Below are 23,560 nucleotides of genomic sequence, written 5' to 3' on the forward strand. Positions count from 1 at the left end.
GCGCTTCTCCCAATCACCCCGCGGCGCAGCAAGCCTGGCCCCGCCGCATCGCCCGCGCTGGACTCTGCTCTTCCACCGGTCGCCTGGCTACCGGCGCAGGACGCATTCGCTGTCCGCTTGGTCGTCCCCCCTGGACTTTGTGCTTCAAGAAAGCGTCACTTTTTGCCCACGGCGGCACGCCCGGTCCTAGTACAGCGCAGGCGCTTAACACACAGCACCCAGCCACGAGGCCCGGAGTCAGAGGGCTTTGCTTGCCCATTCACAGAGCCCTCACCCGCGGATCAAAGTCGTATTCCGCGACCGCAGCCCGGAGACTCCCGGGAGCGGCGCGGTGCGCCCCGCCCCCGCCAGGCTCTCGGCTCCCGGTTCCGCGCCGGGCCTCGCACTCGGGGGCGGTGTCCGAGCGCCGGCGCATGCGCAGATTGGGGGCGCGAGGCCTCACGGAGCTCGTAGTTTCCCGGACGGGCCGCTCCCGGCCTCGCGGCCGCGCCTCCCCACACTACAACTCCCACGGGGCAGCGGGCGCGGCTCCCCGTACCCACCAGCTGGCCGGGCAGGGCAGCCACTTCGCGGTCGGGCCCGCCGGCTGCGGGCACCCGCGCGAGGGGCGGGAAGATGGCGGACGTGGTCGTGGGTAAAGACAAGGGCGGGGAGCAGCGGCTCATCTCCCTGCCTCTATCCCGCATCCGGGTCATCATGAAGAGCTCCCCCGAGGTGTCCAGCATCAACCAGGAGGCGTTGGTGCTCACGGCCAAGGCCACGGTGAGGGGGCAGGGCGGGGGTGTGGGCCGCCCTTACCTCTCGCGCCCCGCCCCGCCGGGCTCTGGGCACTGCCCAGTCCCCTTAGGCCCGCGCGCCGCCGGCTGCTCTTGCCGGGCTCGCGCGCGCCCCGCTGTCCCCGTCCCACGCCGGCGCGCGCTTCGGTGCCCGCGCGCCCCCACACTTTCTCGCGCGTCTTCGCCCCGCCCACCCCTCGCCGCTGCCTCATGTTCTCCAGTTTCTTCGCCTCGCCTACCGCGCGCCTCTCCCGCCCTTTGTCGCCTTCTTTCGCTCCGCCCGCCCCTTCCTTCCATGCGCACCTTCGCCCCGCCCACCCCACTGTCCTCCCGCCGTTTCTCTCGCGCTTCCATTCGGCAAACCCGTAAGCTCCCGCGTTCCTCTGCGCGCCTTTCGTCCCTCCCACCTGTGCGCTCACGTCCTCCCTCGCGTGCGGCGCTCAGTTTCCGGCCCTACCCGTGGGCGTCGGCGCCTAGTGGCGCTCTTCTCATTTGGGTTCTTTGGGGGCTCTTTCACCCGCGACTCCCTACTCCCGGCCTGCCTTTTTCTTGTCACTGGACTGCTTCGTGCTTTGAGGGCCCTAACTCCTCCAGTGTCCCGTGGGAGGGGCAGCCGGGCGCTTCACCCGCGACTCGAGGCTCTTTTCCCGCGGGTGCGGTGCCAGCTCCAGCGATCCGAGGCTTTCGAGCCCTCCCGCCCGCCACACCTGGGGCCCCTCGTCTAAGAGGCAGCACATCCCCCAACCAGAATTTAAGGAAGTCCGGGGAACTTAAGTTTTACAGCCTGTTTAGCATCCTCCTGGCTGCAAAATAATTTAGTCTTTTTTTAAAAAAATTGCATCTCGATAGTGTTAGGCCAGATGTTTTCCTGTTCTGACACTGGGCCATGTTTCAGCTACACAGTTAAATGCTTTAGCTTGTCTTGGATTCTATTTTCCAGTCCCTACTTGTAGTTAAGTATATGATGTCCCTGCAGTGTTGGACTAGAACTAAGGGAAGTGGGAAATTACAGGTTTCTTGCCCGCTTTATGTCAGAGCCGTGTTTTCCTAGAGCCCAGGGAAATAATTGCATATTCAGCATTTCATCTGGGGACATTTGTATTTTCCTATACAATTTCATTCTATTGGTATTAAGGAATGAGGATTTATGCAGGCACTTCTGACCCGTTATTTTATTTTTTGAGATGGAGTTTCCCAGGCTGGAGTGCGGTGGCACTGTCTTGCTCACTGCAACCTCTGCCTCGCGGGTTCAGATGATTCTCCTGCCTCAGCCTCCTGAGTAGCTGGGATTACAGGTGCCTGCCATCACACTCGGCTAATTTTTGTATTTTTTGGTAGAGACAGGGTTTCACCATGTTGCCCAAGTTGGTCTTGAACTCCTGACCTCAGGTGATCCGTCTGCCTCAGCCTCCCAAAGTGCTGGGATTACAGGCGTGAACCATCACGCCCGTCTTTCTCATCCCTTATTAACTGAACTAGATGCATTGAAGTCAAAACCTTGAGAAAGAGGCTCAGTTCAGCCTCTGTAAAAATGAAGACTTGGCCCTGCTATAAGAACTGGGGTGCAGGAGGGAGAAGATCAGTTCCGGTTGTTTCATTAGGTCTGAGGGTTGTATGTCAGTTCCTAGAATAGAAAAGTTTTGGCAGAATGTAAGCTGTGGTCACTATAGTTGTAGGTGAACCACCTTAGAAACAGTGTATGCAAATAGAAGACTAAAAAGGTATTCCTGAGCCAAATAGAATTTTTGAATGGCTTTTTGCTACTTTCTATTTTTTTCTTTTTTTTTCTTTTTTTTTTTTTTTGAGACGGAGTCTCGCTCTGTCGCCCAGGCTGGAGTGCAGTGGCGCGATCTCGGCTCACTGCAAGCTCCGCCTCCCGGGCTTACGCCATTCTCCTGCCTCAGCCTCCCGAGTAGCTGGGACTACAGCCGCCACCACGCCCGGCTAATTTTGTTTTTTATTTTATTTTATTTTTAGTAGAGACGGGGTTTCACCGTGTTAGCCAGGATGGTCTCGATCTCCTGACCATCCTTGGTCCGCCGTCCTTGGCCTCCCAAAGTGCTGGGATTACAGGCCTGAGCCACAGCTCCCGGCCGCTTCTTTCTTTTACTCTAGAGGTTGGTCATTAAACAGTTACGATTCATCTTTTTCGTAAGTTAGACATCTAAAATAAGCCTCTGGAAAATGCCTGCTTCTCCGCCAATTTTGATACTGGCTTTGCTTTCTTTCTGACCTCATGTTTTTCTTTTCCCCAGTGATTTCTTTTTCTTTTTTTTTTTTTTTTTTTTTGAGACGGAGTCTTGCTTGATCACCCAGGCCATAGTGCTGCAACCTCCAACCTCCACCTCCCAGGTTCAAGCGATTCTCCTGCCTCAGCCTCCCGCTGGCTGGGATTACAGGCACCCGCCACCATGCCCAGCTAATTTTTGTATTTTTAATAGAGATGGGGTTTCACTATGTTGGCCAGTCTGGTCTCAAACTCCTGACCTCAAGTGAGCCGCCTGCCTCAGCCTCCCAAAGTGTTAGTATTACCAGCGTGAGCCACCACGCCTGGCATCCCCAGTGATTTCCTGTAATTTAATTTGAGAAACCAAGAGAATCTTGGTCTTAATATACTTTTAAGCCTAATTAAGGAATCAACAATGTAATTTTAAAAATTAAGCTCTGTGGTACATTTTCAAAGCACACCTTTCATTTGCATTTTTCATTTTGTTCTAGGAGCTCTTTGTTCAATGCCTAGCCACCTATTCCTACAGACACGGCAGTGGAAAGGAAAAGAAAGTACTGACTTACAGTGATTTAGCAAACACTGCACAGCAATCAGAAACTTTTCAGTTTCTTGCAGGTACTTAGTCTTTGAAACATTCTGGTTAAAAAATGATTAGTAATCAATAGCTCTTTCCCCACCCCTTGCCTCCCTTCTGCTCTCACGGAAAATTAGACTTTTTGCTACTTTTTCCAAGCCGCAAAGTACTATGAGCTGTCACAGGAAGATACTTTTAGTCTTCTCTGTTTGAATGTGTTTGTCATGTGGTCCACCTAGAACAATAGTGAAGCCAACAACATTCACAAGATGTGGGTTGGCCGCGTATGCTGGGCAGTCCTTTACTCTCTACAGGGACCCTTCCTGCCACTGAAGGGAAAACTCAGGGTGGGTCTACATGGCTGTAGTTAGAGCTTAAGTCTACCCTGGGGCTAGCCTAGGCTATCTCAGGTAGTCGGGCAGGGTTGCTCATAAAAGCAGCTCATAGAGACACCATGGTTTGTACTCACTGGACTGGAAAGAGGCCTATAGCGTTCGTTGGGAGACAATGCTAGTTTCTTTGATATTTTACCCAGAAATGCAGCCTGAATTTCATCTTGTTTTGGAACCTCTTATAGAGGTCAAAGCAGGAACTAGTACATTTTGAAATGTGCATTGCTGTGTTCATAGTCTACCATAACCAATTGCTGATGTACGCTTTATGTTTTTAAGATATATTACCAAAGAAGATTTTAGCTAGTAAATACCTGAAAATGCTTAAAGAGGAAAAGAGGGAAGAAGATGAGAATGACAATGATAATGAAAGTGACCATGATGAAGCTGACTCCTAAACCGAAAAAGTGCTTTAAAAACCAGCCTGGCGAGGACAGCCCTGGACCCTCTCCACTGTCTCTAAGTAAACACAGCACTGCCCGCTTTTAGCGTCTTCACTTCTTCACAGACTTCCAGTGCGTGGTATTCTTTCGAGGTATTCTTTCCAGGCCGAGATTGAGCACCTCATGTACCTACGCCACAGACAGCCGGAGGGAAAGCGACCCAGACAGCAGCCCCTCCTTGACAGGCCCACCCTGCAGCTCAGGCACCAAGAAAACAGCCGATACTGGCAGCCATTGCAGCTCCAAACTGCAGAGGCAAGGCCAATTTTAACTTTTCAATTTACAGTCGATTTTGAAGAGCTTCTACATATCGGTTATGTAAATGCATATATGTATATTTTGGAATCAGTTCTTATAAACAGCTCGATTCAGTTTTAGCTAAATTTATAGTTTAGGTAGTATGTTACATTTGAATTTTTGTCTTAAGAAAAGTTGACTTCAGATATTTTTCTACTGTAAAGAAATATACTTTTCTATTAAAGATCTGTACATATTTTTACAGTAAAATGCTTTATGGAACTAGTTTTAGAGCCCTCTATGGCTTTAAGGCCTTGCTTACTGCCTGCAAATTTTGAGAAATTTAAAAATAAGCATTCTAACACTTTTATTTCCACAGAAAAATTCCAAGTCAAATTATCAAATCAAATACAAAAATAAGTCTTACCTCTTGTATAAGCATGTTGTACTAAAAAAAGAATTTTGAAACATTTTGTATATTGAAGATCTCTCTCATCTTACTGTTCTTTGCTTTAAATTCCTGGCACTTCTTTTTACTGTCTATAAGAGAAAACCTATCATAAGCCCAATTTTTTTTTTCCACCTAGGGTAAATGTTTGGCTCCTCTCATTTCATTATTATTATTACTTTTTTTAAAGACAGATTCTCACTCAGTTGCCCAGGCTGGATTGCGGTGGCGCTGTCTCAGCTCACTGCAACCTCCGCCTCCCAGGTTCAAGTGATTCTCCTGCCTCATCCTCCCGAGTAGCTGGGATTACAGGCGTGTGCCACCATGCCCAATCTATTTTTGTATTTTTAGTAGAGACGGGGTTCACCATGTTGGCCAGGCTTGTCTCAAACTCCTAACCTCAAGTGATCCACCTGCCTCAGCCTCCCAAAGTGCCGGGATTACAGGCGTGAGCCACCATGCCTGGCCTTCATTATCTCTTTTTTAAAAATAAAAAAGTTTATAATTTACATTCAGTAAAATCACCCTTTTTAGTGTCTAGTCTGTGAATTTTGACAAATGCATAGTTTTGTAACCAATCGATAGGACAGTTCTGCCACCCAGGACATTCCCCTCTGTTCCCTGTACTTAGTCTCTTCTCCTGCCCCCTAGCAACCACTGGTGTTTTCTGTCCCTCTTGTTCATTAACATTTATTTTAAAATAAAATATTTTAAAATCTACTTTTTGGTGTACAGTTCTGAGTTTTGGCAAATGCAGTCAAGTCACTACCACCACCACAATTAACAGCTGTATCACCCTCCAGTAAATTCCCTGTGGTCAGCTCCTTCCCCACCTTTTACCGTGGCAACCGTCAAGCTATTCTCTGTCCCTATAGCAGGTGTCATCAAATTTTTTTCTGGAAAGGGCCATGCAGTAAATAGTTGAAGCTTTGTGGGCTTTTATAGTCTCTGTTGCTGCTGCTGAACTCAGCTGTTGTAGCACGAAAGCAGCCAGGTAATTACTAGATGAAGGAATGCAGGTGGCTGTGTTTCAATAGAGCTTTATTTCTGCAAACTGAAACTTGAGTTTTGTGTAATTTTCATGTGTCATGAAATACTGTTTTCTCCAACCATTTAATAATGTAAATACTTGTTAGCTTATGTGCCATTAAAAAATGACTTGATTTGGCTTACAGACCAGTTTGCTGGCCTGTCTTTTCCAGAATGTCATATAAATGGAATCATTCAGTATGTAGCATTTGAGTCTGCAGTTGTTCTGTTTAGCAGAATGCATTTGAGATTCATCCGTGTTGTCACAGGTATCAGCAGTCCATTCCTTTATATTGCTGAGTAGGATTCCATTGTATGGATGTATCTGTTTATGCATTTTCCAGGTATATGGATAATTACCCATTTAGATTGTTTCTAGTTTTGATGATTGTAATTTTTTTTTTTTTTTTTTGACAGGGTCTCACTCTGTCACCCAGGCTGGAGTGCAGTGGCATGATCATGGCTTACTGCAACTTCCGCCTCCTGGGTTCAAGCGATTCTTGGGTCTCAGCCTCCTGAGTAGCTGGGATTACGGGCACGGCGTCACCACACTTGGCTCATTTTTTTGTACTTTTAGTAGAGATGGGGTTTCACCATGTTGGCTAGGCTGGTCTCGAACTCCCGACATCAAATGATCCGCCTACCTCGGCCTCCCAGTGATGGGATTATAGGCATAAGCCACCACACCTGGCCTTGATGACTATAATTAATAAAGCCCTATAAGTATTTGTGTACAGGGTTTTTGTTTGTTTGTGTTTTTTGAGATGGAGTCTTGCAAACTCTGCTGCCCAGGGCGGTGTGCAGTGGCGCAATCTTGGCTCACTGCAACCTCTCCTATCTAGGTTCAAGCCATCCTCCTGCCTCAGCCTCCTGAGTAGCTAGGATTACAGGCGCCCACCACCACACCTGGAAAATTTTTGTATTTTTAGTAGAGATGGGTTTTTGCCATGTTGGCCAGGCTGGTTTCGAACTCCTGAGCTCAATCAAGTGACCCGCCCACCTCAGCCTCCCAAAGCGCTGGGATTACAGGTGTGAGCCACTGTGCATGGCCTGTGTACAGGTTTTGTGTGAACACAGGATTTCATTTTACTTGGGTATATGCTTATGAGTGGAATGCAATACAGACGTTTATAAGAAGAAACTGCCAAACTGTTTTCCAAAGTGGCTGTGCCATTTTGCAGTCCCACCAGTAGTGAGTTCCAGTGGCTCTGCAGCCCCTACAAAAATTCATGTCAGTTTTTGTTGAGTTTTGAGAGATTTATATATTCTTAATACAAGTTATTTGCCTGATGATTGATAGGAGATTTGCAAACATTTTCTCCCAGTCACTTTTCATTCTCTTTTTTTTTTTTTTTTTCTAGACTGAGTCTTGCTCTGTCACCCAGGCTGGAGTGCAATGGCACGATCTTGGCTCACTGCAACCTCCACCTCCCAGGTTCAAGTGATTCTCCTGCCTCAGCCTCTCGAGTAGCTGGGATTACAGGTGTGTGCCACCATGCCCGGCTAATTTTTGTATTCTTAGTAGAGATGGGGTTTTACCTTGCTGGCCAGGCTGGTCTTGAACTCCTGACCTCAAGTGATCCACCCACCTCGGCCTCTGAAAGTGCTGGGATTACAGGCATGAATCACTGCGCCCAGCCTGAAGCATTCTTAAGGCACCATAAGTGTTTGAGATCCGATCATTCAGGGAACACTCACCCTTTCAGTTCCTCCTTGAACCGGGTGCCAGGTTGTTACAGTAGCTTCCTAAGTGGTTTCCTCACAGTGCCTACAGCCTTTCCTCTTTCCACCTTGCATACTGCTGTCAGATTATCATCAAAATGATTTTATGAAGATGAATCTTTTGCTCTCGCTTGCAAGTGTTAAATCATTACTGCTTCTGGCCATTCAGTAAATGATGGTGAAATAGCGAGAATATAACAAAGGCCATATCAAGTGAGTATATTGCTGTAGATGAATTTCTGTGTATTCTTCCGGTTTTGACTAGCATGTCCCAGGGCCAGTGGGCACAGAGGTGCTTTGTATACTAAGAAGTAGTAAAGGGTTCTAGATACATTAAGAAAAAAGTAAATCTTGATTTTTGTTTAAAAAAACAAGACTGCAGAACAAGATAGATCAGAATGTTAAGGTTAATTACCTATGTGTCGTGACTAGAGATAGCTCTTTATCTGAATTTTCACATTTTTCTGTAACATTGTTCTTAAAATTTGGAAACCTGAAATAAGGACAAAATCCTGGCCTGCCTCAGCAGTGATGTACAGCCTAGGGATTTGCTGCCATTTGGGGGCTTTCTTAAGAAAAGGAAAAGCCTGGCCGGGCACGGTGGCTCACGCCTGTCATCCCAGCACTTTGGGAGGCCGGGGGGGGGGGGGCAGATCACCTGAGGTCAGGAGTTCAAGATCAGCCTGGCCAACATGACGAAACCCTGTCTCTACTAAAATACAAAAGTTAGCCGGGCATGGTGATGGTGCAGGCCCATAGTCCCAGCTACTCGGGAGGCTTAGGTGGGAGAATCGCTTGAACCCAGGAGGCAGAGGTTGCAGTGAGCTGAGATTGCACCACTGTACTCCAGCCTGGGTGACAAAGTGAGACTCCATCTCAAAAAAGAAAAAAAAAAAGGAAAAGCCCCCTTTTCCTTTCCCAGCACGTCATCTTCTCAGTATAGACAGCAGAAGTCAAAAACAGCCCAGTCAGGGTGAGGCCACCAGGGATTTGAGAGTAGCGCCAATGGTAAACCTAGCCAGGATAGAGTAGCAAAGTGGCTGTCCAGGCCGCGAACCAGGACGGTACCAGCTCAGGTTCCCACACTCAACACGGAACTCAGGACCTTGCTCGTGACGGGCTTAGCTGAATGGCTTCTTGATCCTTTCTCATGCTGCAGGAGCAGAAACAGCCAACTATCCGACACACCATGGCTGCTCCCACTAGTCCAACTCATGCCTGTGGTTCTCATCCCCCAAACCCAAATCCTCGGGTAATGCCCAGCTCTGCCAAGTACATTCTTCAAGGAACAGCCCTCTGTGGAACAGGGCTCTGGACTTCCATCCCTGAAGGCACGCTTCTGCCTCGGGAGCTGGAATCATAACCTGTGCAGAAGGAAGTGCCTAAAGAAGTAGGTGAGGAATTGAAGATTTTTGGAAGAGGCAGCTGTAAATAGGAGGACTTTTATTTAATTTTTTGCTGACATACTATGAGGCAAAACAAAATTGACACCATACAAAATAACTTTATAAAATATCATTCACATCATATTTTATCAGATTTACAGCATTCTGTGCATGTTAGGGGTTATGTAAGGAGGTGAAAAAACACTATGCCAAACTTTTAGTATTAGTTTATATACACACAGTAAGAAACAAAACAAGTAACTGTTAGGTTTTCCATGAATTTATTGCAAAAATAGTGCAAACTACTTCACCTAGTAAGCTGTAAAAACAAACTAGAAAGGACCCAGCTAAGCTTAAACACGACAATAGATGCTCAGTTTCTCAGCATTTAGCTTTCTTCACCAGTTTTATCTTGACAATCAAGACCACTCCCCATCTGTTCAGTTTCGGGTGAGTGCTGAGGAATAGAGAAATGTGAAGACGGGCTCTCTGGAGAGACCAGAGGCTCGGGCTGCCTGATTTCAGCAACACATTTAGGATCATGCTACTTCCTCAATCGCAATTTTTCTGAGGTCTGTGTTGGGGGAAAAAAAAAAAAAGGTGACATGATTTTTAACCTTGAGCTTAGAAATAAGTTATCCAACCTCTTGATGACATGGAGAAATGAATTAAGAAAGCAGCATGAACAGGAAGGATTCAGAACATTATTGTCTGCTTATAAACACAGTGTCTGCCTCCTCAGGTGTATTTGGCTAAAGTATTATTCTAATATAGGGCAACCTTCGAGCCAGATATTGCAGCAATTTAAAAAAATTTTTTTTTTATTTTTAAAGGATACTATATCCCTACAAGAGTAATTTTTAAATTTCTTTCAACAGTCTATTGGGGTCCAAAAAGCATATATCTAAACAAAAATAACAAAAGCAAAACAAAATGCTACATGTAAAAGCTAAAGAAAGAAAATGCAGCATATTCAGGTTCTTTTTCTTGAGGTACCTATATAAATTTAATCACCTGCCCCAAAGTCCTCTCGTTAGGTTAAAAACACAATGCGTCCTGGGGAGCCAATTGCCCGGCACGTCTTATTACTGAGAAAGTGCAAGAATGCTGATCATCTTATGCAGCATACTAAAGGATGATTTACTCTTTACAAAATAGAGCTTAAGTATCAACCTGATGGAAGTTAGAAAATTAAAAACATTTAAGTAGAATCATCTCTCTCTCTTTTTATTTTTGAGATCCTGCAGCAAAAAGCCTCCCAAATCAACTTTCAAAGTTCTGCCATTAAGGAATGTTGGTTCTCTTGTAAAATTCAGAGATCTCTTTAAAATAGTAAAACTATATACTACAGGAAAGATCCCTAATTTTTATTTCTTATCGGTATAAAATCAAATTCTTAAGACTCCAAAATATTGTTACCTCCAAAGAATTAAGTAAAAAAAGATCGCCATAGTAGGAAAAGTCTAGAATTGTAAACTGCCAAATATAAAAGCATGGTAAGTCATCAACCTATCTCATTTTCTTACCTGTCAGAAAGCCTTCCTAACTTACAGGCACACAGGGCCGCTGCTGAATGCAGGCCTCTGCCTCCACAAAGCCACGAGCTCTGGCTCGCCCCTTTCTGTCCATGGCCATTAGCACCTCCACCAGGTAGGTCAGGAGAGATGAAATCGACAACAGTCCGTTTGCTGCTTATGAAATAAACTCTTAGAAAATGTGCCAGAGGAAGAGGGGGCATGAATGGCTAGAAAAGCAATGATGAGGGTACTTGGGATTTTTTTTTCTGGCCACCCCTTCACTGGCACAGAAAATGAAGTGATAAGCTATAAATATGTGCATAGAGGAGTTTGGACTTTATTGTTTGTAAAATGTTAAATTTGCTCTTGGACTTTTTTTTTTTCTTTTCACAGGGGGGCAGTCGGGATTATAATACACTGTAGCAGTTGGCTGGGGAAAAGTCTATCAAATTCCATGACCAATTGGACTTTTCTCCCCACCTGTAATATAAATAAAATATGTACTGTTTCATACTGAATTTTTTCAATGCATTGGGGTTCAACATAAAAGGCACAAATAAATAAAAATATCATTAAATAAACGGAAATTACAATTTCAAGTTTCATGTGGAGTTGTATCTCACTGTTTGGTTACTTTTTCCAATTTAATTTGACAGACTTAGTAATAGCACCCAACTGTTTAACTGAGGTAGATCCACATTGTAAAGAAAGCTGGGTCCCCTCCATTTTATCTCTAAATTTATGATACTTTTATAAAAACAAAAATCCATTTAAATCATATGCAGAAGCGATGACAGGTGGTACTACCTGAAGAAAGCTTAGAACATGAGCAGGTTTGCAAATAAGACCTACGCCCAAATTACACTCTCCATCAGCCACACAGAAATCTCAGACTGGAGGGGGAAAAAAAAAAAGAAACGTGAAAAAAAAAAAAAAACCCTGAAAAAGTCGCAAGACTTTTAGAACAGGTCTTTTTGACTGTCACAGAAATGCACAATGGTCCATTTTCATCAAGCTATGGCCATAGCCAAGCTAGACAAGAGAGAGAAAGAGAGACAGAGACAGAGACAGGGAGGGGGAGGGGGAGGGGGGAGAGAGGGGGAGAGAGAGAGAGGTGTATCACTGAATGCTTCCCTTTAACTCCAGAAAAAAAACTTGAATTATGATACAGCATCTTGATCTGAACAGTTTACACTCACTCTGCCTAATATTTTTGCATACTCTGAAACTCACAAATTTAACGTCTGATTAAGGCTTAATTTAAAGTGGCATTGCCACCTAGCATCATGCAAGCGTGGACATCTTCAAGACACACAGCATGGTATTCAACTAAAGACAATGACATGAAGCCTCAGAATTGTATTTAGCAGGTACTATAATTTTATAATTAATTTTACAATTCATGTAGCAAATGGAAAATCATACAGAGAGGCCAATGTATATAAATAAGAGTTTATACAGAAACTGCCAATTCACAAAACAGCACTGCATGGTTTCTATATTGCAAGCACAAGACATGGTCACATGGTTCCACTGTACAGGTAGAAACAAGCCCACAGACAATACATAGAGTACCACCTGAAACGAGGCCCTTGGAGCTGCTCAGCTTCTTAGAAAATAGAGAACTTTCAATGGTCATAATACATTTTGATTCAAAATGTCTTCTAAAATGTTTTCATTGTGGGAGAAAATTAAGAAGGGGCAAAAATCCATCTATGGAACATCTGAATTCATTTTTGGTTCTTTTTCAATTATTTTATAAAAATAAAATAAAACTAGAAAAATTGATAAAACTAAGGGTTAAAACCCCTCAATATGTATTAGGTAAGTAATCTGAAGTGTACCAGAGGTAAGAAAAAGCTGGATTTAGATACTACATTCTTTTCCTGTATTTAATGAGTAATTAGCCACTTTGCTGCACAGAAACTTATATTCTCTCAAAACTTTTTAAAAAATAAAAACTTGCTTGCCTCTACAGTTATAAAACATGAATTCATACCTTTAACAACTACATTAAAATCCACTATCAAACTCAGGCCTGGAATTTCAACGCAACGCCACCCTCCATACTGTAGGATTTGAGTCGCGCGTTGTCTGTTTGGCTTTGAAGAGGAACTGGGATTGCCGCCACAGTGCTCCCTCTGCAGCCGTTGCCTCTGTGGAGGGAGAGGCCATTCCTTGCCTTTCAGGATGGTGGGTTGGGGGAGAAAGAGGGGAGGGCCAAGAGGAGCCACCAAGAAGAACTTCCTAGGTATTTAAGAAATAAGTACATGGGATTACTTCCCCACTTAAAACCAATAAAATCACCCCTTGACGGGGAAAGGTGGTTTCTCAGGCCATTGGCCAAGAAACTGCTCAATACCTGACTTGAAAAAGCTAGAGATAAAAACTGCCTGTTAGGTAAGTCAAAACTGGTGTCCTATGTGCACAGCTCAAGGTGACACCACACCAAAGTAAGCGGTTTCCCAGGAAGTCACAAAACAGAGCAACAGTAATGAAGACCATTCCAAAATAAGGGTCACAGGACTGAATAGCACCTTACAGCTGAGGACTTCACACACACACATTCTACAAAGACATGATTCCAATTCCTTTTTTAAAAAATCTACTTCCATTACAATAAATATTCTTCTCGAGTGACTATGAGAACAAGACCACCAGGCTTTGCTGATGGTCATGGTCAATGCATAAGAGATGGGTCTTGCACCAATCTCCTGCAATCCTGGCAGAGGTGGACTTGGTCAGGGTATGGGAGAAACCACACGACTGGAACCAAGTGTTTTCCGCAATGAGACCGAGTGCGTCCCCCGCGGCTCCAGACTGCATGGCATCACAGTTTACAAGTCAGGGGCTGAGGAGTGGAAAGAAAGCTTCCAAGGCTGGAGGTCCACGCCTGCCTTGTGGAATGGCACAGGCTTAGTTCCCCAGAGAAACGCAGCCCCAACATGATTCTGAAAGGACACTGAGGACCGGACTTTAAAGGCACAGAGTCTGAGACTGGGTCTTCCAGAACGTGATCAGGCTGGCACCGATGGAGACATCGAGGAAGGCCTTGGCACCACCAGCTTCTTGGGACAGAGGGACCTGCCGTCTCCCACCCAAGACTGTGCACACAACTCCCAGAGTTCAAAGGAGCCCCGGACCCCTACACGAGCACCCCGATCTATGAAGTCGCTTGCACTGTGCCCTGCTGGTTGGTGCTGTGGGGTGTTCTTGGGATCAACTCACTCATTTTAAGGACCTTGGAGCTACAGAAAGAACTGAATGAGAATGGCCCCAACGTCCAGTTCCTGGAGACACTTGGGGGAAAGAGTTAATATTTGGTGTTTTAGCTTTAACTCTGAACTACTTAAATCCAAGGAGGTTTTAAATAGGAGATAACTCAGCCTCTTCCTACCCCCCAAAAGGGGGCTGGGGGCTGAGGTGAGGACTTAACCCTTTAGTCATACCACCCACGCATTTAAAAACCTAACAACACATCTAACATTTCCACACCAACCAATAAGATAGAAACGTGTTAACAAAAGCACCAGGAATCTTCAGTTCTCTCACTTCTGAGTAAATTCTCACAAACGCGAAGATGGTGGGAGGGCCCAGCGCAGCATTCCGGAGACGCGCGTGCAGGAAGCTTGCGGTGGATCTGCCTGCTGCAGCTCCCAAGACTGAGTCGAGGGGCGAGCGGCTGTGCAGTGTCCCCTCGAAACACCCTGGACCAGATTCTGACAGCCCAAGGCCAGCCCAGCGGACCCAAGCAGCCTGTACCCTGGGCCGGCAGGCAGTGGGACACCCATGGGGGCCCAAGCCTCTTGAGGTCTGTCCGCACAGAACAGCGTGGCGGCAGAATTACAAAACATTCTCAGAGAGACTGCAAAGGACACTTAGCTCTTCCGGAATGAAAGCACGCAACGCAGCATAAAAAGCATCGAAACCCCAAACAGCAGAGTGTTAAAGGCAATTGCTTCCAGGTAGTGACGTAGTAGAACCGCCGGGGCCAAACTCAATGTCTGATGAGCAGCCAACATGAGAACGGGGCCACCTCCAAACACCCAGACACCTCCAACTGTCAGATCATCGCCTGTCAACTCAGAAGTAAACTCATGGAGAAATTGGGGCGAGCGCTAACCTCAAGATCGGGGAACATATGGAACCCAAAGAAAGAAGCAAAGGAGGCCCCGGGCCCACAGCACAGTGTAGGGGAAAATGACATTTCTGACAGCAAAGTGGTTAATCACAGGGAGGGGTGTTCAGAGCCTCCCATGACCGACTTCCTGCAAGTCAGCATCAGACGGTCCACTGCGCCACTAGTGGGAACTTCTACTTCAAAACACCAGCTGTGGGCCCTGTGTTCTTTTCAAACAAAGGGCCCTGGATTTGAACAGAATGCTTTGCTTTCAACCCTTAGTTTGTTTTGCAGTAGGGAGTGAGAGTAACCCGAGGTCCCAGAGTCAAAGGCCAATTACGTCTGCATTGTCTTTGAAACCATGCAACTATTTAAAATGTATTATTTGCACGACAGTCGGTGTTGAAGCACCTTTGTGATTTTACAGAGTGTATAAAAGAGAGGAGAGGACAGAGGAGGCCATTTTCAACCCATTTGTAGGTAAAGCAGAAAAAAAAGTGCTTTCTTATATTAAATAGGAAAGTGAAAAGCCAGGCAGGACACAGGCTGTTTCAAGATTTTGCCACACCTGCGCAGGCTCCTGCCAGCCTGAAGGACGGCATGCCGTTATGCCGTCCCGTGCAGAGAACCCTCCCATGCCATTCGTGCCGGCCGTAGAATCCTAGAATCTCAAAGCTGCGCAGAACAGAGGTGACCCTGGTCCACCTGACACAGTAGAGGAGGAGGGGCTGCCCGTGGGTCACAGTATGGCACACACATTTTCAAGCCAGAACTGAACAGATAGATAGATGTTCACAATTCAGTTTATTCAGGCAACATATTGGCTGTTTTCAGTGTGGACAGCTACACTTAAGAGCAAACATGATGAATCTATTGAGAATTCAGAGGTAGCCTTTATCTGCATTTTTTTTTTAAACTAAAAGGTATTTAGGAACCACCTTCTGTAGTGATTTGGCTAAGCCAATACATTCACTTTAGACAATAACATGGCAAAACATACTGAAAGAAGCATAAGCGAGGGCACCGTAATGGCACTGGTGTGACTCGGACACACACACACTCTGGTCTGGGGCTGAAAAACTTCTTGCTGGGTGTGACACAGGGTAGCCTGACCACAGAGTGACACACGGGGGCTACAGCACACGCTGCTACTCCAGCAAAATAACGGGCACAAATGACAGCTTTGACACGACAGTAACCTCATGGCTTTAAGATGACTCTGACCACAGAGATGCAAGGAGGCCCTTGCGTCCTAGTAGCAGGCGGAGCAGATGCCTCCCGTCCGGACTGTCCCAGGCTGGGTGGAACTCAAAGACCATGCTTTGGAGAGCCACGGTAAGCGACGAGGAATCAAACAGACCACAACAGTGTTCACAAGACTGCAACGAGTCTGCTTAGGACTAAATCATCAGGCACCAAGAGACCATGTTCTCCTAGTAACCGATCTAGAACTTCCCTTCAGAAGAAAAAGAAAATGAGGTGAACTTGTCCTTCATAAATGGTCAACAGACACGAAGCTAAAGGGCGGAACAGAGTTAAGTCCACACAACTCTAACACATAATACTGAATACGAGGCAGTGTCTCCACAACAGAGCCACGTGTTGCATTCATGTCACTTCTCCTACCACAAATCTATTTACAATCATCTCAAACAAGTACAGCAGATGCGAAGTGGGACATCGTAAAAAGAAGTTGTCAAAAAATCAGTGCAATTATTTTGAGTCGAAGATTTTCCTCATAAAAAAGAGTCAGCGTGTGTGTGTGTAACAGGGGCACCCCCATGACAAAGTCACAGGTGCACTGCATCCGCACCGAGAAGCGTCACAGCAGACGAGACTGCTGGCACGGCAGCTAGAGTGCAACTCCTCGGTCACTTTGGGGAAGGGCTTCAAACATAAATGAAATACTCACGTTCTGCAAGTGAGGCGCATGAGCACTGAGGAAGTTTCTGTTTCTATTTATTGTACATTCCTTTTCTCATGAGCGTGAGAGATGGGTGAGAGAGAGGTCACAGGAAAATGTCGTATGGCTTGTCTGGGCCACTGGGATTGTCCACTGTCTGGATTATGTCGACTTCTAAAGCTCCTCCTAATGGAACTGCCTTATGTGTAGGAAAATGCCCATGAAAAATCCTTTTAACTGTCCAGCGGGTCACAGTCCCGCCGAAGGACTCATCCAGTTCCCAGAGACGCAGGGAACAAGCCACGGGCCACCCCAGCCCCAAAGGCCTCCTGGGGACACTCCGGTGTCCCGGCTGCCTGACATGTGGCCGGTCTATCTTAGCATATTGTATCAAATATATAATTTGACTGAAAAACTGCCTTGTAAAAATAAAGTTTAAACCACCCCGCTGATCAATGTAAAATCACATTGCTGCATATATAAGAAAAACAATTCATCCAGAAAAATCACATTTGTGGCTTTCAAAAATAAATCATCCAGCAAACTTGAAGGTAAACATTAGGTAATTTATAAAAGTTGGGGAAATAATTTCTATCATATCCATTAGGTACCACATGCACTGGAATATCTGTGTCGGCCAAACCAAACCAGAGCAGAAAGGAAAAAATAAATAGCAATATTTGCATTTAACAGCAATAAAAGTAACAAATAACAACAACAATAAAACCCCCCACCTACTAACCCCACTACAGGAACTGAACTGACATGATCTGTTCTAATGGGCACTCCGTCACGGGGGTAAACATTAGTGATAGCAGTTTAGGTCAGCCTCAAACAAACAGCGTGGAGGTCACTGCCTGGTTCCAACAGTTCCCTCTTGGGCAAGCTGTACAATGGTCACGCATCGTTTGTGGTTCTAGAGTGCAAACATTCATTCAAAGGAGTGTGAGACCACCACCGAAAAGCAACATCATCTGGAAAAGAAAAGGGAGACCCTGATGTGCAATCAAAAGGCTGCATGTAAAGACTGCTTGAACCAGAGAAAACCAAAACTTAAGGAAAACGATCCCTTTCTAAAAGTACAGCTACGCCCAGTTTTACAAAATTTATCCAAACCAGGAAAATCTGAGCTTAGGACACACAAAACAACAGGACGGTGGCTTTGCGTCACCGAAGGGCTCACACACGAGGGCAGCTTTCCACCGCTCACCCGGTGTTCGTTAATTGCGTCGTCATTACAGCAAGAACTTGTCAAATGTGATAGGGTAGTGGTAAAAGGATGGGAGTACATCAATGCTTTTAAAAAGTGAACATGTAAAAACATACCAGGAAGAGTCCCAGTACAGAAATCGAATTGGGAGACCTCTTTTAAAGAGATGAGATAAAATCCCAGTTTTTCTTTTAACAAACCCAGACTTCTACAACATAATTTTCACATTCAGTTTGCTTAAAGCAAGGCACACCTTACTTAACAGTGGGATGGGGACAAAGCCAGCGAGTGGGCACCCCTCAAATCTTGACAGGCCCCAGGGGGCAGCAGTGGACAGGGAAGGGTGGCGAGGCCCCAGGCACCCACATGATCAGACGATCAGATGCCGGGGAAGGGCCACCTCTGGCTTTCACGTGAACAGGGCTGGGACTTACCCTACTGTACTTTGAGGTTTTTACACTGTCTCAAAATTTATCCTAATAATGCAGGGATTGGTAAAAATTTGAGAAAACAATTGTTTACCTGAGAAATTGTAACTACAGCCATTTAAACTCGAATCATCAGACATGTACAAAGGTGTGCAGCTGACCCAGCTGGAGATGTTTGGTCTATTCATGTTTTTAGTATTAAAAGTTTTATAAAACAAGCATAGGGCTATAAAAAAGTACCCTTTTCGAAGTACTCTGGCCCACTAAAAATGAAAGTTTTCCTTCAAAATGATTTAAAAAAAAATATTGTAGTCCAACTTTTCTGCCAGCCCAGTCTGTCTCAGGCATCCGCTCAGGAAGCACCTCCTCCCTGCTGGGTGCCACCAGAGCTGGGTCCTCAGACCCCAGGGAGCCCAGGGCTGCAGGCCATCGCTTAGACACAGATGCCCGGGCCAGCCCTGAAGTACCGCATGCAGGAGGTGGCAGCAGGCCCACAAATCTGCATGTTAAACAAGAACCGCCACCCCCCAGACAGCCTGACGCAGGTGGAAGAAACACACCTTTGAGACACATGGTTCCAGATGATTGTAAAAATGGCTGGAAACTCATCTAATTTCAGATTTGAAAAGTTATTAGTCACAAGATTCCCTCCTTAGCTTGAATGCATCCATTAATTTAAGCTACGAGCATGTCTGTATCCTTCTGAAAACAGGAGAAAGTGCCACTTGCCAATAAAACAAAAGGAACTGCCATTTCTTAGAGTGGGAGCTTCTGTCATTTAAAAAGATAAAAAAAAAAAATACAGCCAGAAGAGACTAATGCCATTAATAAGACACTCACACACACACAGGGACACACGCGTGCACACACATACACACACACCACTCTGAGTACACATCTTCACAAATAATAGTCATCCCTTTGTCATTGCCGCCAATATCCAGGCGAGGTATCGGGAGACCCCCCACCTGCGGCTTGCTGCCCCTCCTGCTGCCTCCAAAGCAGCTGAGCACAAAGGTGGGGGGGGGTGCCGCTCAGCAGGAGGCAGCTCCTTTGGCACCCCACCCCACCACAGTGCCGAGGTAAGTGTCGCGCAGGGCCGGGGAGGGAACAGCAGCAGGAAGAGGGGACCTACAGAGCGCACAGCAGCACTAGGGGAGGCTCGCCTCCTTCCTGACGCCTCTACACGGAACATGGATTTGAGTCCTACTAAAACTGTGTACAGAGACAAAAAGCCCACTCAGCACAGAGTTGTCTGTTGTTAGCCTTCAAAATCGTCCGTGGTGTCACTCTTAGTGCAACAGTTTCTAGATTGGCAAACCCAAGTCTGGGGCCCCAAATGCAAACCCCAGAAGAACGGCCCATGCCCTCTGCTGGCCCTGCTATCCTTGGGCCTCCCAGGGCCAGGCAAGCTCCTTCGCTGTGACCGACGGCCTCACGCCCAGCAGAGCCACCACCGACAGCTTTCTACGAATCTCAGTGCATAGATCTATGGAAGTCATCTGACAAAAGCGCACACGGAGAGGAGTGAGTCCCCACACATCAATGTTTCCCAGCAATGCAAGAATAAATAATTTCCACTTGTGCTTCATCAGCTGAGTGAGTGACACACGGGGATGAGGCGGCAGGGAGGGTGGCGAGCGGCGCGGAGGGCACATCCGTCCCTCCCATGGGTACACGCTGCACAGTCTCCACGGGGGGAAGCGGGTTGCTGTCACATTAAGTCAATTGCATATTCCTGTCCTTAAGCACTAAGAACTGAGAGGCGGTCCCATCTCCAGGCTCCAAAACACTCTTGATATGCCAAACAGATCACAGAAGCACCCCATAGTCAATAAAATGAAAAAACAGCATCTATCTATCACATTAATACTGCAAACCAGATATATATATTTTTCTCTTACATTAAAGACATAACAGTGAAAAAGGATTGTACTGTATTTATCACCACAGACCCGTATTCTTTAAAAACTTTGGAAAATAAATGTCACAGTCCTATAGGACAAATCTGATGATTAGACTGTCAGTATATTGTCTTTTTTCTTTTTTTAAATACATTTTTTATTAAAATGGCACTTGTCTGCCAACCTCTCTGGACCTGGAAATGCTGTAAACACACGGGGCCCACCTTCTGCCACTGCTCCTTAGTTCAGGCCGGGTGAAGGGCGGTGCTGGCAGAACACGGCACCTGCGGACGCCTCTGCATGGCCACCGGCCCTCAGTCGAGGAACTTGGGTGAGCCACGCCAGGGGCACACGAGCATCGCCTGGAAATCAACTTTAGTGACAACATCAGAATGTTCAAGGCTTTAAAACCACACTTGTGTTTTGTGTTGCTTTCACTCTCAGAAGATTCACAGCTAGTTTGAGCCCATCAATTTCATAGAGAATCATGTATTAAAAACAAGTAAATTGAATGACCAAATAAATTAAAAATGTTTTAAAGCCCTGAGTTCATAGACTGGTTTTAGGAGATTTTTAGGACACACGGGACTCTGTTTTAATAAGCAGCTTATAGATTTTAGCAAACCATATTTCCTATGACATTGGGTTCTCATACAGGTCTGCAGTTCAAAATCCAAGTTTGAAATCTGGGACGGAAGGCATTCTGGAAAACGGAGAATCTAATAAAATCAATGACGTCTCATGTTCGATGCTGGCTGTCACGGAAGGGCTGGCCATCTGTTGGTCTGAGTGTAGCTGGTCTCGTGAATCCCACTCGGTACACAATCGCTAAACACTAAAACATGTCAAGCAAAGTACATGGTGCGCAGAGTGTCTTGGTGAACCTGGACCGCCTTGGCCAGTGCTTGGTGGTCTCGCCCGTTACTCTGCCCAGAGGTATGGCTTCCTTCAGCACTGCAGGGATGAGAGAGAGAGAGAATGAGAATGTGCAGCCTTAATGCACGATGAGGCGGTGCGTCGATCACTAAGTCGGGATGGCATGGCAGGAACCTGGGAGAGGGAAGAGTCCCACGCTGACGGCCGTGCCATTAACAGGCCTTCTGGGGTGCCGGCTCCAGCCGCTGGGGCCCTGCCCCTTCCCCTTCCAGAAAAGCAGCTGCCAATACCCGTGGCAAAAACCACCCCTGCTGTGACCTCCAGCCAGGCATGCCACTCACCTGTCATGTTCCTTATCCACCAGGTGGTACCTGGCCCGGAAGGCCACCAGGTGAGCATAGTATGCTGGCGCTGGGATGGACACGGAGCGTGTGCAGCGCACGTAGGTGTGACACAGCTGGTAGGTTAGGATCTGCAGCTCATCAGAGGAGAAACGATTGTCGTCCCAGAGGACGTGATAGTGCGAAGGCCTGCTTGTCCCCTAAAAGCAGATCAGAAGATTAGACAGTTGGACTCGCATAAAATCTTTAAAAGGATACTGTGGAGAAGATTTATATTTGTATTATTAAAAATGCATCATAGTCTGGACGCGGAGGCTCACGCCTGTAATCCCAGCACTTTGGGAGGCCAAGGCGGGCAGATCACGCGGTCAGGAGTTCGAGTCCAGCCTGGCCAACATAGTGAAACCCCGTCTCTACTAAAAATACAAAAAAATTAGCTAGACAATTGTGGCATGCGCCTGTAGTCCCAGCTACTTGGGAGACTGAGGCAGGAGAATCGCTTGAACCCGGGAGGTAGAGGTTGCGGTGAGCCGAGATCACGCCACTGCACTCCAGCCTGGGCAACAGAGAGAGACTCCTCTGTCTCAAAAAAAAAAAAAAAAAAAAAAAGCATCATAACTACATATAGTAAATGGCCCCATATTTGTAAAACTGTATACATTTATTTACACACAGAAAAATCATAGCAAAGATATAAAGCAGGCTGGGCCCGGTGGCTCACGCCTGTAATCCCAGCACTTTGGGAGGCCAAGGTGGGCAGATCACGAGGTCAGAAGATCAAGACCATCCTGGCTAACAGGATGAAACCCCGTCTCTACTAAAAATACAAAAAATTAGCCAGGCATGGTGGCGGGCATCTGTAGTCCCAGCTGCTCGGGAGGCTGAGGCCAAAGAATGGCATGAACCTGGGAGGCAGAGCTTGCAGTGAGCCGAGATTGTGCCACTGCACTCCAGCCTAGGGGACAGAGTGAGACTCCGTCTCCAAAAAAAAAAAAAAAAAAAAGATATAAAGCAATATTGAAAGTGGACGTAACAAGGACAGTGCCATTTATGTATCTTACATTTTATATAATTGATTTATAATGGCAAGAAAAAGACCTCTAATAAAAGTTACACATTAGGCCAGGTGCAGTGGATCATGCCTGTAATCCCAGCATTTTGGGAGGCCGAGGCGGGCAGAACACCTGAGGTCAGGAGTTCGAGACCAGCCTGGCCAACATGGCAAAACCCCATCTCTACTAAAAATACAAAAATTAGCCATGTGTGGTTGCGTGCGCCTGTAATCCCAGCTACCCAGGAGGCTGAGGCATGAGAATCGCTGGAACCCGGGAGGCAGAGGCTGCAGTGAGCAGAGTACACGCCACTGCACTCCAGCCTGGGCGACAGAGTGAGACTCCGTCTAAAAAAACAAAAAAACAAAAAATTACACATTAGCAGTAACATTGTAGAAGTGAGAGTGTGAACGTGAGTACCATTTTACACACCTCCTGCGGTTGGAGAGCCTTTGAAATGAAAGCAGCACCAGCTGCTGACTGCAGGCCTCTCTGCCACCTCTGCCTGCCTGCCCGCCTCACCGCCTGCTCCACCTGCCAGCCTCCCAGGCCCTTCCGACAACAACCTGTCCAGCACAGTCCCTGCCACCTGCTCTGTGTCTAGCCCTGTGCCGAGGCCCCTGGTGCTGGTGGGCAGCGGAACGTTCGTCCCTGATGCTCCACCGCACACGCTCCGGCACCCCTTTCCTGGCGTGTGACTGGTGGCTGTCACAGGGGCCCAGGGGAGTGAGGGCATCTGTCTCCATGGGCCTGCTAAGGACACAGCAGCAGTGGCAGCCTTGGGCCATAAACAGCTCACCAGAGAAGCATCCCCCGTTAGAAAGATTTTGGGTAGAAAGTTCAGGGAGAAGAGTTTGCCCAGGAAACATGCCCAGGAGGCCCTGGTGGGTGAGGCTCCCCCACCAGGAGGGAAGAACACACAGGCAGGGCACAGCCCCAGGCCCATCTCACCAGCCCTGGCAAAGCAAGCCAA

The 23,560-nt window shown here is 46.6% G+C and overlaps 2 protein-coding genes across 6 annotated transcripts in view; one reads left to right on the forward strand and one right to left on the reverse strand.

Annotated features, from left to right (window-relative positions):
* The first annotated feature begins 388 nt into the window (after positions 1-388).
* Positions 389-6,863, forward strand: CHRAC1 (chromatin accessibility complex subunit 1). 2 transcript variants are annotated; one of them, XR_010113038.1, is made up of 4 exons: positions 419-762; positions 3,495-3,621; positions 4,252-4,670; positions 6,547-6,863. XR_010113038.1 is itself a non-coding variant. In XM_034966649.3 (3 exons), the coding sequence occupies exons 1-3, from the start codon at positions 616-618 to the stop codon at positions 4,368-4,370; spliced, it is 393 nt and encodes a 130-aa protein (XP_034822540.1). In that variant the 5' UTR covers positions 389-615; the 3' UTR covers positions 4,371-5,820. The 2 variants fall into 2 exon arrangements, 1 of the variants encoding a protein (XP_034822540.1); XM_034966649.3 differs by lacking the exon at positions 6,547-6,863 and having other exon boundaries at positions 389-762; positions 4,252-5,820.
* A 2,414-nt stretch (positions 6,864-9,277) lies between these two features.
* Positions 9,278-23,560, reverse strand: part of AGO2 (argonaute RISC catalytic component 2) — a 116,144-nt gene continuing 101,861 nt past the window's right edge. For all 4 annotated transcript variants that reach the window (XM_034966651.4, XM_034966652.3, XM_034966653.3 and 1 more), the window contains 2 exons: positions 21,536-21,735; positions 9,278-21,272 (listed from right to left, as the gene is read on the reverse strand). In XM_034966651.4, coding sequence (XP_034822542.1) covers positions 21,164-21,272; positions 21,536-21,735 — 309 coding nt within the window. In that variant the 3' untranslated portion in view covers positions 9,278-21,163. The remainder of the gene's footprint in view (positions 21,273-21,535; positions 21,736-23,560) is intronic.

Source organism: Pan paniscus, chromosome 7, assembly GCF_029289425.2.
Source record: "Pan paniscus chromosome 7, NHGRI_mPanPan1-v2.0_pri, whole genome shotgun sequence".
Taxonomy (NCBI): domain Eukaryota; kingdom Metazoa; phylum Chordata; class Mammalia; order Primates; family Hominidae; genus Pan; species Pan paniscus.

Bases quoted from the DNA above. Each gene is read 5' to 3' on its own strand.
- CHRAC1 (XM_034966649.3), top strand. From the start codon at position 616: ATGGCGGACGTGGTCGTGGGTAAAGACAAGGGCGGGGAGCAGCGGCTC. The intron at 763-3,494 runs GTGAGGGGGCAG...ATTTTGTTCTAG, and splicing joins TGCTCACGGCCAAGGCCACG to GAGCTCTTTGTTCAATGCCT. The intron at 3,622-4,251 runs GTACTTAGTCTT...TATGTTTTTAAG, and splicing joins AACTTTTCAGTTTCTTGCAG to ATATATTACCAAAGAAGATT.